This window comes from Sceloporus undulatus, chromosome 2 (assembly GCF_019175285.1).
Source record: "Sceloporus undulatus isolate JIND9_A2432 ecotype Alabama chromosome 2, SceUnd_v1.1, whole genome shotgun sequence".
NCBI lineage: Eukaryota > Metazoa > Chordata > Lepidosauria > Squamata > Phrynosomatidae > Sceloporus > Sceloporus undulatus.
Window position 1 is genome coordinate 73,991,145 of NC_056523.1, and position 15,619 is coordinate 74,006,763.

At 40.0% G+C, this 15,619-nt stretch overlaps 3 protein-coding genes across 7 annotated transcripts in view; 2 read left to right on the top strand and 1 right to left on the bottom strand.

The window, feature by feature from the left end:
* Nucleotides 1–15,619, top strand: part of C2H3orf18 (chromosome 2 C3orf18 homolog) — a 504,125-nt gene that overhangs the window by 127,959 nt on the left and 360,547 nt on the right. The gene's annotated exons all lie outside the window — the stretch shown is intronic.
* CISH (cytokine inducible SH2 containing protein) overlaps nucleotides 1–15,619 on the top strand; it is a 259,908-nt gene that overhangs the window by 95,300 nt on the left and 148,989 nt on the right. The gene's annotated exons all lie outside the window — the stretch shown is intronic.
* Nucleotides 2,611–15,619, bottom strand: part of MAPKAPK3 (MAPK activated protein kinase 3) — a 124,104-nt gene continuing 111,095 nt past the window's right edge. For all 3 annotated transcript variants that reach the window (XM_042448819.1, XM_042448818.1, XM_042448816.1), the window contains exons 9-11: nucleotides 14,020–14,105; nucleotides 6,234–6,314; nucleotides 2,611–4,951 (exon numbers count right to left, since the gene is read on the bottom strand). In XM_042448819.1, coding sequence (XP_042304753.1) covers nucleotides 4,793–4,951; nucleotides 6,234–6,314; nucleotides 14,020–14,105 — 326 coding nt within the window. In that variant the 3' untranslated portion in view covers nucleotides 2,611–4,792. The remainder of the gene's footprint in view (nucleotides 4,952–6,233; nucleotides 6,315–14,019; nucleotides 14,106–15,619) is intronic.

Consider the following 15,619-nt stretch of genomic DNA (forward strand, 5'->3'; position numbering starts at 1 on the left):
GGAAAGGGAACAATGATTGACAGGCTTTATACTGCCAGAGCTAGTGCAAGATGGGATGTTTAACACGGACTAAAAAGCTGGCAATGTACTGCCCAACACTGATAAAATGTGGACTGTCCACAGTCTAATTTACTTCACAGTGTTGTGAGGATACATGGAAAATACCAGTGTATTTCCAGAACAATTTACTTTATTCAAGAAGTTACACACTACAAAATGGTGGGGTAATATGTGGGCACACTCTGCAGTATAGGAGACCAGGAAGCTGCCTTTTACTAAGTCATACCATTGGTCCCTCTCGCCTTGTACAGTATGTTCAGCTCAGACTGGTCTCAGAGATTCTTTAACTCTACTAGGAGAACCCTGTTGATCAATAGTGGTCTCCCATCCAGGTACTCATCAGGCTGACTTTGTTTAGTTTTGAAAAGTCCAATATGTTTTGGACTTGATGCCCCTCCCTACTGCCCTTCCCTTCACTTTCTGTGTCATGTCTTTTTAAATTGTATGCCTGAGGGCAGGGAACTGTCAAATTAGCAATCTGTAAACTGCTCTGAGAGCCTTTGCAGCTAAAGAGTGAGGTTTAAATACTCTGTCTAAATAAATAAATAAAAAGTTCAGAGTGGTAGGTTGATGATGGAAACAGCTATTCAATATAATATCCATACATACAGGCAAAATGTCTTCTGTAATGAATATTATGTGAACACGTGTCTATATTGCTAAATAGACATTCCATACACTCAACTAGCAGCATATTAAATATTTGAAGGAAAGTGGAAGATGCTGCCTTGGGGTTTGGTGAGGTCTCCTTCTTTGGAGGTTTTTAAACAGAGGCTGGATGGCCATCCATCAGGAGTACTTTGTGTATTCCTACATGGCAGAATGGGATTGGACCGGATGACCCTTGGGGTCTCTTCCAACTTCATGATTCTATGTTCCTATTCCATGTACATTACACCACTGTAATACAGATACATGTGTTTATTGTACACATTACAATCAATGATTTGTACTTTTCCAACCAGAAATGCTGCAAAATGTAGGAAAATGGTCTGGGGAAGCAGCCAGTGGAAAGTAAGCATTTGGAATATATGAAACCAGCATGAAGGGTTGATGATAAAATAGAAAAAATACTTTGTATACAGTTAAATCACAGGCCCATCTAATTCAATATTACCTATGCTGACTGACAGTGCGTCTGTCAAGGTTTCTGACAGGGTTCATTTCCAGTTCTGCCTGGAGAGGTCAGGCATTGAACCTGGGGCCTATAGCACTCTACCAAGTAGGCAATGGTCCTACCATAAATGTTGGGCAGATTTATGCTTGCATGTCTGTAGACTTGGGGGGCGCATTCTTACTATGAAATAGAGCAAATTGCCAATCGTTGTAAATGACTGTCATTCCCATTTGAAACCGGTTCTCAATGTGATCAAATCCTGTCGTGATGAAGCGATGCAAAGGCAACCCCCCCCCCCACATTTTTTCCAGAGAGTAGTTTCTATGGAGTTCTTTTCAGAAGAATTGATTCTGAAGCGAGTTCAGTAAGTGGGAACGACAGATCATAATCGATTCATTCTGGAGGGGAGGGACAAATGGCTGAGGGGTGTTTACCACCATTCCTCCATTTTTGACAGATCCACCATTTCCCCCCTCTCAGTGCTGCCTTTTGTACTTGTGGTTTTTTTAAAATAAAAAATTATAGAATATTCAATCGATTGATTTTGCAACTACATGCAAAGGCAAGTAGTTGCAAAATCAATCAATTGAATATTCTATCAATTTTATTTTTTTAAAAAAATACAAAATCATTGTTCTTCCCTTCATCCTTGTTCCCTGATCTGCTCTGTCCCCACCTGCTCCATCCGCCCCCAGCCTGCTCAGTTGCCTCCGTTTCCCCCAGCTCTGACCCTTCCTGATTGTCATCCTCCTTCTCCTGTCTCCTTCTTCCTCTTTGTCCCCCTCGCACTGCTCTGATTCCTCCTTGTCATACTCTCTCATTCTCAAACTCCCTCAGCCTCAGGTCACACCCTCTCAGCCTTCACCCCCCCCCCAAAAAATTTCCAAGCCGGGCTGCCTGGGGTGCCGCTTACGTCACAGATGATTGACGGGGGATTTTGAAGCAGCGATAGTAGTAAAGACGATTACACTGGGATAAGGAAAAGATCCTATTTCATAGTGGGAACAAGGGACCTTTTGGAATCAATTTCCAAAATGGAGCAAGGACGAATCAGGAATCGATTTAAACTGCAAGTGGGAATGAGTCCTTAGTCTGACACAGAAACATATAGGGAACTGGTTCTTTTAAACCTTCTGATTTGGTTCATCATTACTCAGAAACTGTTACTTATTATAAATTCTTCTAAAAGTGAGTGAATTAGAAGATAGAATTAGCCCCCTTAATCTTGTGGTGGTGGGAATTCTTTCAAATTAAAGTTTCTGTTCTCTTCTTAAATACAACTTCTTTTGCACTGGGTGGCAATGGGGTGGGTAGAAAGAGCACCACCATTTAACTGAAGTTAATATTGGGTCCCATTAAAAATACATGTTCATCACAGTAAAGAAAGCAGGCCTCACTTAAGAAAAAAAAATAGTAAAGAACAATTTATTAATTTATGCAAAATGTTAATATATCATAAACAATCAAGAAACAGTAAATTTATCCAGTGCATTTTGGTTTGTATGCAACATCTACTTGCAGGTCAAAGGGAGGCACCTAGTGATGAGCAGAGCTCTCAGGCACTGCAGCCTCACATTACCATTATAATCCACCATCTGTAATTCTGACATGAGTTTTTGATGCAAGGCTCCACAAATACTGGCTAGATTTGGCTTACTAGTCACACGTCTCAGGTTGTTTGGCAAGCATGGAGGCCCTGAGAGATAGTTTTTAATCATGCAGCACTTTGAAGGCATAAGGAGCAGGAACAGTCATCTGTTTTTCTCTGCTCTGAATCACAGTGGATGTATGGGGGTGGGGGAATGCCACTTTTACTTAAAGCCCCCTCAGAAATTCAGATGCTTCCTGCAATTTTTCTAACCTGCACTGAGGTTGGAGATCAGAGAAGACTCCTTCTATCTCACATCTTTTCAAAGCAACAGCACAACTGGGAATCCAGGGAGGTATTTTGCAGAGTGTTCTTCTTACTAGGCTCAAGTAAAGCTCACATATGTGGAAAAATAGGGCAGGATGCACTTCTATGTAGGCATCCTCCTGTGTGTGATTGGTTCCTTGGATTAGGAGCATTCTTGGCATGTTCACACTTTTTTCATGGCTTTCACCAGAACAACACAGGGTGCACAATCTGACATGTGACTGTTACAAGCCCAGTGAATAGAATGGCATGTCAGAAATCAAAACTGCTGGAGGAACTGGAAGGTGATACTCTAGTTTCAAAAGGGAACCAAACATACTGGCTTTCTTCTGGCCCACACAGGATGCTCTTTCAACTGATATCTTGAAGTTTTTTGTACAAATTGGTGTTTTGGGGATTTAACACAACCAATGATTAAATTATAATGGCTGCAGTTTATTCTATACTTAAAAACAAAACAAAACAAAACAAATTAAATAATTTAATTTAAAAACAAAACAGTCTTATTAAATTCTGGCCAAGATTTAATGGTGCAATTTCCATGATTCAGTGGTTTACTTCAAAGCCTGTGGTGTATCTCCCTATTCATCTCCTCCTCCTGAAACTCTCTGCGGTGACAAAAACCAGTTCCAGGTGGTTTCTCAATCCTCTAGATCAGGCATTTCTTGTTTGGGGATAAGGTGGTGGGAACTGAGATGTGAAGGAGCACCACAGATTTTGGCAGAAGAGGGATCTAGTAAACTACATCACTGGATGCTGGCCACTGCCTGAGAAAATTATCTGCTAAGAATAATGTTGGTTTATGTGTAGAGTAAGGAAATGGATCAGCTGAATCCTAACAAGTAATGACTGCACTCACAGCTAGTTTGCTACATGTATGCTCACCAGGAAGACATGACCAATTGTACTTTCCCTTTGCATGGCACAACAGTGAAACAGAAATGTCTGCTATCACCACACATGACAATCCACATCTTCTTTTCATGTACATTCCTATATGAATTGCTTTCAGTCGAAGAAATGTGTGAATATGGAACCATGGCTTAATAATCCCTTAAGGCTTCCCTGTAAATATTTTCTTGGAAAATCAAAAGCAATGCTTCCATGTTCAGACAGAAATTCTGCTAGTTAGCAGCGTTATCACTAGAACTAAAATAAAGGAGAGGAAAATGAAGACTAAGAAGGAACATGTGAACAGTCTTCACATAATACTCTGAGCTTTCTGCTCCTGAGGCCTATACCATAGTAGGGTTCATTTCTCCTAAACACACTGGACATAATCCAGCCAAGGTTAAGCAGTTTTACATCCCACTGAATTCTGTTAGCCCACACTTAAATCTCTTCACTTTAAAAACAGGAGATTTAAATATGCTTAAGCATAGCTAGATTTTGAACCTGCATTGCTTCAAGAACCACCTACTCAAATAAAGCTTCACTGGAATTCTATAGTTTTCAGGAACACATTAGGCAATGTCTATTACAATGTAAAAGAAAAATAAAAACAAATAAATCCCTCTTAGACAAAACTGAATGCAAAAATAAAAAGTCTCAGAATATAATATGTTAGATGCCTCATTGCATCTTCGCTGCAGATCACACTCATCAATATTTCAGAGAGGTACCATTTGTTTTTGGTGCAAAGGTGAGCTGAACCCTGTTGGAGTAACTGGTTTTTTTTATGTTTATCCTTCCTCTTTTCTTTATTGGTTGTTACAACCGGCAGATGCTGAAGAGGTGCCTCCTTGTTTTTGCTTCTTGCGCCGTTTGTTGAGGAGACGATTGTTAGAGGTTTTCAAATCTTTAATTTTTACTTGGTCGTAGTCCACCCTCATGGTTGCCAAGGCACTCGTCATTTCCTCCTGTCAGACACAGGAAGGAAATGGTGAAATTGTAAGAAGGTCAGGCCAATTCCCACTGTGCCCTGACAAAAACAGACTCCTCTAGTTACTACCCTGAGCCAAGACTAAGAAATCTGCCCTCCTTTCCAACAAGGTTAGATTACACACCATTCCCAGACAGATTCTATGGACAAAGGACCAGGAGGAAGGAAATCAATCGCAGAATTAAAATTCTACACACTGACAATTGGAGTAAATTGACCACTGTGATGCCCCAGCACAAAGTGACCATCCCATTGTTATATGCTGGCTAAGGGTGATGGGAACTGCTGTCAACCAGCCCACATTACCCACTCCTGTTATAAAGCCCAGTTTTAAATGAATACAGCAAATATATGAAAAGCCCTAGTGGCGCAGTGGTTAAATGCCAGTACTCCACCACTCACTCACAAACCACAAGGTTGTGAGCTCAATGCCAGCTGGGGCTCAGAATCAACTCAGCCTGGCATCCTTCTGAGGAGGCTAAAATGAGTACCCAGCTTATTGGGGGGGGGGGCAATTACCTTACACATTGTAAACTGCTTAGGGAGTGCTTAAGTGCACTGATAAGCGGAATAGAAATGTACTTGCTATTGCTATTAATATGTTTTCCCTTTCCATTTAAGCCTCTTTTATGCAAATAATAACAATAAACTAAAATTACGTTTCTGCTATTTAGACATAAATTTACCAATAAAATGTTTTCAAAATACTGTATAACCAAGCAAGAAACCCTTTGCATATCTCCGAATTGATTTGCAAATGGCCATCAGAATTTGGGAAGTTATTTGAAAAGTAATTAGTTTTAGTTCTAAGACACAAAAACCAGCTAGCTATCCGCAGTTATTAAAAAAGGTAACACACTTTCTCCTTCCTCAGAAATAACTCAAGTTGATATATTTTAGTTATTTTAAAAAGAAATATCCGAATGCTACATATGCTGATGGCCAGTGATATGAAACAAATGGCCCTCCTGTCCACTTCATTGCTGTGTTAATAGTTGCAGCAGAGCAAAAGGAACCAGTAAAAGCCAGCACTTGAACCAGATCATATTTTTCTTCCACCGCCTAGTGAGGCTGTACATCAGCTAACTATAAAAGTAATCAAGAAGTTACACAAAGGGTTTCAGTTGAAACAAACTTATCCCATATTGAGTTACAACTGCAACAAAATGCAGTTACTGGGGAAGGAAATTAATTATAGGCAACTCATTATTTGTAGCTAGTTACTTCCAAGCACTATGCCAAACTTAGGTCACCATTACCTTTACTTCATCCCAGTGATCTTTATCTTCCTGTAGGACACGGGCAGTGTGAAGAGGGGTTGGTGGCACCACCATGGATTGCTAAGAAAAGCAAAGAAGCAGCAAGGTAAAAACAGTATTTTGACAACAGAACACCTGCACATAATCACTAATTGTTTCTGATAAGTTGATTTTAAGTCTTTTTTTAAAAAAAAGAAAACCTGTACAAATATGTCTCCTAAGCAACATGAGAGGGAAGATGTACTTGTCTGCATTCTTAAACATGGTTGTGTTTTTAATGTCACAGAAATATACACACTTTGCAAAGATCTGTAAATACAGTCATTCCAAAAGACTGGCAAGATGCGTATTTGGAACCCAACAGAGGGAAAAGGGGAGTGAAGATCTGAAGCAGGACAAGACTAGAAAGAGAAACGGTGAAATGTCCTCTGCCTGCCTCCTCTCACTGCTTCTCTGCTTTCAAATGAAAAAAAATTCTCTTGAAAATATTCCAGCCTAGCAATGTGTTTCTGTATAACCATACAGTCAGCCTTTGCTCTGAAAAAAAGATCTAGATCCTCCAACTCCCAGCTCGAGAACAGAGATATATGCGGGATAAGAAGCCTGACACCTTTCAGATGTTTTCAACTACAATCCCCATTATCCCTAAACATGGGTCTCACTGATTGGGGCTCATGGGAAATGTAGCCCCACATAGCTAGAGATAGTAGGTGGCCCATTCCCATTCATAGCAGCTGATGCAATCCAGCAGAAAGGGACTGGCAGAGTGGCTATGCCAGATAGTGCAAGAAAGCTAAACCAGACTTTAAGGGGGAAGATAATTTAAGTAAAAAATGTACATTTGAGCATTCTTTGTAGTCTACAACAATTTGATATCTAAAAATAAAATAAAATAAACTTTATTTCTCTCCCTCCCAATCCATTTTACTCCACACAGCATTTTCTTTTGGGTGATTTTTAATAATTAACTTTTATATGTGCTAAGTATTCTGTGCACTGAATGATATTTTCTCACTTCTGCCATTTACTGTAAGATTCTTCTGGCTGAGTTCCCCTGTTACCAGGTTGGTTTTGGCTAGATCTAATAGCATTGGGCCCAGAAATACACAGAAATAGGGCTAGCAAGCAAAAATTGGGGTGGGGGGAGGGAGGGGATCAGAAAAGCTACAATGAATATGCATGTGGATAAACATAGAATCCTGTCTTTGCAAATGAGTAAGAGAGTGAGGTCTTGTTGACCTTTCAACAGCCATGATCTAAAAATGTCAATGCTGGAAAGTTAAAACAAAAACACCAGACCTGCTCAAATTTGTCTGAAAGGAGAAGACAGATGGGAATAAATTGAAAAAAGTGTTTAACCTAAACCATTGAAGGAATAAAGGCTATTACTGTCTTTTTTCTAATCTGGTGGTGTGGTTTTCCATCCACAAAGTGATTGCAAACGTGACTGAACTGCCACAGCCATTGGCAATTATAGTTGGCTGTCATGATAGTGTGAGCAGTGATCTTCACAATAACTTCAGTTATTGTCTCTCACAATATCTGCAGTCCCAAGGCCTCTTTGGATGAAGGGGTAACTTTATTAGTTAAGTGATTAAGACATATTTGCTGCATTATTTATTTATTTATTCCTTCCTTCCTTCCTTTCATATGCTGTTTGCCATATCAAAGCAGCGTTACACTCCTGGTACTGTGTTCATGGATCCTTTATGGGAATCTATGATTGTGCATTCTTGGGGAACATGTCTTCATAGACATATGAGACAAGAATTCTTGCATGAGAAAATACTAGCAGGTACATGTTACATGAAACAACTATTGTACTTGTGATGTGCCAGCACAGAGAATAATGAGAGAATAGGGAAATAAATGTGTTTTTATTTGCTGAAACATTTTTATTTGATGAATTTTAATTTGATGAATTCTAATAACTCTGGTGTAGTGGTCTGAGCATTGGACTATGACACTGGAGATCAGAGTTTGAATCCCTGCTTGGCCATGGAGACCTACTTGCTGACCCCAGGCAAGCCACACTCTTTCAGCCTCAGAATAAGGCAGAGGCAAACAGCCTCTGAACAAATCTTGTCAAGGAAACTACACAACAGGTTTGCCTTAGGTCCTTCTGCTATTCCATATTTCCTTATTATTATGGTGTGTGCAATCAAGACAATAAAAATACAACTGATGTGTGCAAATTATAATTGCACCTCTCCAATATGAGTTGATTTTTTCACCTTATGAAGTATATGGATCAGCACTGTGGCCTTTATAAATGTAGAACTATAGTTTTGACTCCCTTTCAAAATTACATTTTGTTTATGTATTCATAGAGTTGGAAATAACATGTAGCCCATCCACAGCTACAGCATCCCAAAGAGGTGGCTGTCCAGCCTCTGCTTGAAAACCTCCAACAAAGGAAAGCTAACCACCTTCTGCTGGAGTTTTTTAGTATCAGAAAGTTCCTCCCAGTATTGGTTAAAATACTGTTTCCTGTAATTCCAATCCATTGGTTTGGGTCATAATCTCTGAAACAGCAGAAAACAAGTTTGTTCCTCTTCTCTTCCCCAGGATAAACATACTTGTGTCCCTCAATATTTCCTCATAAGCCTTAATTGCAGACCTTTTATTATCTTTGGTGACCTTCCTTTGGACACATTCCAGCTTGTCAATATCCTTTTGACTAAATGCAGTGCCCAGGCTTTGATATACAGTAGTACTCCTGGTAAGGTCTGACCAAAGCAGAATACAGTGGCACTATTACTGCCCGGGATCTAGACATGTTCATTCTGTTGATGCAGCCTAGAACAACAACAATTCCTCCTTTGTCAGTGCAGTACATATGTTTTTGCACGTCATCTACTAAGACTCCTACATGCTTTTCACACATTTTGCTGTCAATTTGGTAGTCATCCATTCTATATTTGTGGATCTAATTTTTCCTGTCCAAACATAGTATTTTACATTAATCCCTGATGAATTTCATTTTGTTAGGACTGACCCCATTTCTCATTTTGTTAAAGTCATACTGTATCTTGATACTGTCATCTGGGATATTAGCTAAATCTCACATTATGTTGAACAACACAGGATCCAAGGCAGAACTCTGAAGCACCCACAAGTTACTTTTCTCCAGGATAAACCTGGGTACGTTTGGTTCTGTCCTTCAACCAGCTACAAAACAGCAAATCCATCTAACTGTAGTATTATTTAGTTAACATTATACTAGTTTATCTGCAAGGATATCTTGAAAGAACCTGTCAGAACCTTACTGAAATCAACATACACTACATTCAAAGCATTCCATTGTTGACACTTGTAACTCTCTCACAAAAAAGAGATAAGATTAGTTTGACCTTTTCCTTGAGAAATCCATACTAATTCCTAATAGGGATGGTAAATCTTGATTTCTCTAGGTCCTGATAGGTGTTCAGAACAAGGATGTAGTTTTTTGTCCTGTAGCTTTGAGACAGCTGGGAATTTTTCTCCCTACAGTGACGGGAAACTGCAGCTTTTCCATGAAAGCTGTGCAGCTTCCCCAGAAAACCAGTTTTCCATAATTGAACTGTGCAGTCTTCTCTGAAAACTGTGCAGCTTTTGATCTATATAGGACTGCTTTTAGGCAGCCAAGTGTGTGTTTTGTGCAAGATTGCTTTTTTATGTAGAATCATAGAATCATAGAGTTGGAAGAGACTGCAAGAGCCATCCAGTCCAGCAAGTAGTAAACAGCAAGGCTGCAGAACAAAACTATGCAGCTATTTGTTGTGCAATATGCTTCAGTTGGTCTAAGTTTCTTTTCCTACTGGGTGACATTTGGCTTGCTCATCTTTCAAACTGTTAAAAGGTGCAGCCACGGTGGCACTGTACTGTTGGTATCGTGTGCTTTTTAGCTTTACATTTTCTGCACTTTCCTCAAGGATATAGTGAAAAGCAATATAAGCAGGTGAGTCCCCCCCCCCCCTTGGGAAGCTGGGTAGTTTTCTGTACATGGTAAAAGATAGTGATTGCAGTTTTTTACTGCAAAGCTGCATATTTTCTCAAGCACATAGCTTCTCAAACATTGCATTTGTGCTATGGCAGTACACCTGATGTTACATGTTTTGTATGTTTGCCATATTTTGGTGCTGGCCATGTGCCGTAATAAATTCATTCATTCAAACATTGCACAGTTTATTTGGTGCTGGGAACAACAGCAGCAGCAGCAGCAACAACAACAAGTTCTTGCAATTTGTGGAAACATTTAATGTGCTGCTTTTCTTCCTACCTAGACTTTTTGAGGGATTCTTCTCTGTCACATTTGCCATCTTCTCCATGGAGTGTACCTTCTATTTCATTTTTCTTCCTCTAGCTCTGAACATAATAAGCAGACCTCTTTTTAAAATGACTGTTAACTTCTTTTGCAAGCTTGAGCTTCTTCTGGGCTTTAGCCTTCCTGGCCTTCTGCCTACAAATATTGACAATTTGTCTGTACTTGGTGATTTGCCTCTTCTTTCATTTCTTTTAAATCTCAGCTCAGCTGAGAGTTTATCCACCTTGGTTACTTTAGATGCCTCCCTCCCATTTTAATTTTTATTGTAATTGGCTTTTTTTTTATTGTGCTAGCAACATTTCATTTTTAAATCCAGTAGCGGCTCGCGACTTCCATGTCGGAATCTACTTTGACTTTTAGCTTGAATTTTAAAGCTGTTGCCCAAGGTACTGAACCCTATCTCCAGAGCAAGGGAATCAAGCTACAGGAAAAGATTCCACCTAAATGTTAGGAAGAACTTCCATATGGCAATAGCTGTTCGATAGTGGAATATACTGCCTCAGAGTGTCTTGGAGTGTGGCAGAGTCCCCTTCTTTGGAGGCTTTAAAAGTGAGGCTGATGGTCATCTGCCGGAAGTGCTTTGATTGTGTCTTCCTTCATGGCCGGGGTGCGTGGGTTGGGGGTTGGACTGGATGGCCCTTGTGGTCTCTTCCAACTTTATGATTCTATGATTCTAACAGGTTCAGTATTTTAAAAAACTTCTTTGAAGTCTAGACTAAAACCTAGAGCAGATTTATCAAAGCACTAACATAGATGCTACTGGCTACTCTTAGTTCTATCTAGGATTCTGAATGAGGTTTGATGAGTCTCCTTGATCCTTGAACAAAGATGAAACAATTGAATTCCTGCTGGGTTAATTCTCTGGGATTTAGCATCCGGCATACACAGACCCAGCAGTTTCCTTGTTACAGTTTCAGCTGGTTATTAATAAATTAAATTAACGGGCTGAATTTACTTTCAGCATGGCCAGGCATATAGTTCGCTGATCCAGCAGGATTTTACCTTTCAGTGAAGTACTTGCCATGTCAAGATTGGACATCTTAATATGGTAGGTACTTAGCTTTACTCAGATGTAGACTCATGATAGCCAGGCACCTTGCTGACCTGAGCATGTTGCTTGACCTCTTCTGGGGTCACCACCCATTTTGGCTTATACTGATTTTTATTACACACTGCACCACATAAAATTAATTTCCAGCTTTGCTAATATAAAAATTGCCACTTTCTCTATACATTTGCTCCCAGATTACCAAGGAATCGGTTTGTTTCCACTAAGGTTGGAGTAAAAGAAAAGAGCTTATAGCACTACCTCTGTTGCCCAACCGGAAGTTAGGCTGATTTTATCGCATGGACTTTTCTCTCAAACTGTTGTCTCCAGTGCTGAATTTGGGTCCGTAAATTGCTTTGGCAGCCATTTTTTTCCAAATCAGAAGTGGAAGTCGGGCAACAGAAGCGGCGCAATAAGCTCCAAAGTAACTAGCAACTTATGTTTTCATAAATGAGGAAAATCAGCTATTAAGTGTTTATCTGTCCCTACAGTCCTATGTGTAACCTGAAATCTGTGGCCTGTTACAGACTGCCAAAATAAAGCTGCTTTGAGTCTCTTTGGAGGTATGCTACTGTATTTAAATGATGCATGGGTCCTAAGAGTCCAGAGGTCGCGCCAAAGCCACACTCCATTCCTAAGCACTGGAGGGCAGCTTTGGTGCAGCTTCCGGATTCTTAGGATGCATGCATCATTTAAATACCATACCTCCAAAGAGACTCGAAGCAGCTTTATTTTGGCAGTCTGTAACAGGCCTGTGTGATACTTATTAAAGACTAATCAAAATCTGTGTTCTTTATCTACCGTACTTTATTTTGAAACTCTGAAGATGTAGACAACATGACTTCAACATCAAGTCAGCCTCCTCTCAACCCCTGTGATTTTTTTGGCTGTGTGATATCTTTTTCAGATGAAGAGACTTAAAGGTGTTGAAAGATTGTCCAAAATTTTGTGCATATTTGGTTGGCCCTCACAAATACATTGATTGACCATAAATTTTGGAATTTGGCAGCCAGGGCTTTTTGTGTTCACAGGGAGAGGAATTTCATAATTTTCTCTGCGTATCACATGGTCCTGCTAGCTTTCAAGGCATTCCTCTCTTCACATTTTTGTTTATGGTAAATCTCGACATGAGAAGCAGTTATTTCTTGCTTTCGGTAAACTTCTCACTTTTAATTTTGGTTTGCATCTGCTGTTATGCATCACATCAAACTCTGCTGTGACCCAAGCAAGGTATTTACATTTCACGTTGGCCTAATATCAATTAAAATGGTTTTGTATGGAGCAAATCTGTTGCATTCAGTAAGCTTAAAGATCTATGAATGGAAGCAGCTGTTAACTAGTTTTCCTGATATTATTAAAACAATACAAAGCGTAATTTTTTTCAATCCGTACAACAGAAGTACCAAGTGTATATTGAACATGGAAGTGGGGGCAAAGGAGGAAAGTGAGAAGGGGGATGGAACAGATTACTTTAGTTTAATCAGGGAATAGTTAGGAAGGAGGAAGACTCTCTCGCCTGAGTTACTGTCCAAAGGGCCAACAGCTGCAGGAGGCTGCATTCTTTTCCTTCTAGAGAGAATATGCCTCACCACACTGTCTGCAAGCTACTATCAATAGCTGCTGTTCATGGATTATTTAGGGGCTTTTAATACATTTTCGTTATTTATCCTTCTTTGAAAAATAATAAAGTACAAATACAAATGAAATTTATTTTAAGCCAGCCAGAGCCTTAATAACAAAAGGGGACAGAAATCTAATAGACAAAAGTAAACACAGGAGCCTTTGGTGACTTCTGCATAGCAAGACATAGCAGAGATCTCCTGAAACCTTTTAGGCTTGTAGCCTTAGCAGTGGCTTGTTTTCTGCTTGAGGCAAAGAATTTTGCTGCACAATGAAGCTCTAGCTGAAGACTGCCATAGCCTTTTAGTTAGCATCTCCAATAAAAGCAGCCTCTGGTGTTGTTCTCGCTGAGTGCTGTACAGAAACCTCTGCCACTGCCACACTCACTGTCCCTAACATTTCCAGCAGATCTGTGCCAAAGACTGAGAATGCCCTCAAAGCAGTAGGTTCTCTTTTCATATCAATGCAGTTCAGTGCAATGGTGCCTTGCATGTCTAATAATAGTCCTCTATAAATCCTACACTGATGAGGTAACATGGCTTTTTATAAGAGAAGGAAAGGGTGTGTGTGCTCAGTGCAATGAACAGCAAATGCCAGCTGAGAGCAGTTGGGATGGGGGTGTAATGTACTTGACTGTCATTCATGGGGAGAATTTTTTTTTATCTCCAAGTGCTCCCTCACAGTGTGATGGAGAAATTATATCCTTTTAATACAGTGCTGAGTCCTGGTTAAATTACCTCTTCTCCCCCCTCATCACAGCAAGGCATCTAGTACCCCTCTCACACACATGGCAGTGACTGTGCAGGACTTACATTAATCCAAGGGTGATTCATAAATTGAGAAATTGTCATCCTCTCAGTTGGGTCCGTCTTAAGCAACTGGCGAATTAGCTGCTTCACTGACACAAAACAGAACAAAAACAAAATATCAACACAGATGACAAAAGCCCAGAAAACTGAGAAAAACAACAGCAAGATACTGAAAAACTGACATGAATTCTCGAACCCTGCCTACTTTGCTTCTGCTGTCAAATTAGAAAATAGTTTTACACCTACACATGACTCTGGAACATATACATAATCTTATTTAATGACAAGAGCAAAAATATGGGGAAAAAAGAGAAGATTATACAGAGTTCAAGAGAACCATAAAACTAAGTGGGGGAACATAACCTTTTCAGCTGGTACCTCTCTCAAAGAATCTACCACACATGAAAGATGGACGTTGTGGGGGCCCCCAGATGCTGAACTGCAACTCCCAGCAGCCTGAGACAGCATAGCTCATTGTGAGGAATGCTGGGAGTTGCAGTTCAACAACATCTGAAGGGTCATGTAATTCTCCTGCCTGTTCAAGATTCACACTTGACACAGCAATCTCAATCACAAAAGAGGGTTCCATTAAATATGATTTGCTGCTTCCATGTAAATAGGATTGGCCCAAAACAGTTCATATTACCTTTTAAAAAATTATCTGGTGTCTAGTCTCATAATATATAAGCAAGTGGAGCCCAAGTGGTGTAGTGGTTTGAGTGCTGGACTGCATCTCTGGAGACCAGGGTTTGAATCCCCACTCACCCACTTAAACCCACTGGGTGACCTTGGGCAAGGCATACTCTCTCAGCCTCAGAAGAAGGAAATGGCAAACCTCCTTTGAACAAATTTGCCAATAAAACCCTGTGATAGGTTGCTGTAAGTCAGAGAAGACTTGAAGGTACAAAACAACAACAAACTGCTCATATGTGATGACTTTCTGTGTTCATCCACATAAAAGTGAATATGTGAATGGAGAGTGGGCTGGCATCTCCCCACCCCAATTTATTCAAATCTATGAACTAAACCTAGATGCATATATGTTATTCCTAGGCTCATTTGAGGCACTAGTGGAGGAGGCCATGTCAGTGAGTGTGTGATCCCAATCCATTACATTTTCAGTTTAATTGTACAGGTGACTGAAAATGTTTAATCTAGATGGCAGCAGTATCAAGAAGAATGTTCGAATTTCTGATTTTTGTGAGTCTTCAGTGGAACCAAATTATGTCTAATTTGGATATCACAGATTAGCAGAAACTGAAAATTCAACAATTGCTTATGATTCTGTATTTGTACAAGGAAAACAATATTTGAAATATTGATCCACATCCTTAAAATAGACTCTTGGAGCACGTGGGGATGTACTGCATTTGCAGCTCTGCTAATCTGTATCCGAAGCAATGCATCTCAGCAACATTGGGGAAAGACAACTCATCCCTAAGAATGACTGTAGTGATTAACAACTGAGTTGGTGACTAAACAAAGCACAGATGTTACAGGACTGGGGGGGGGGGGGGAGGAATCTCTCCAAATGTTCCCCCCTCTCTAAATATTATGCATTTCCAAGTTTATTAAATATAGGTGCATATGAGCAGGGTCAACT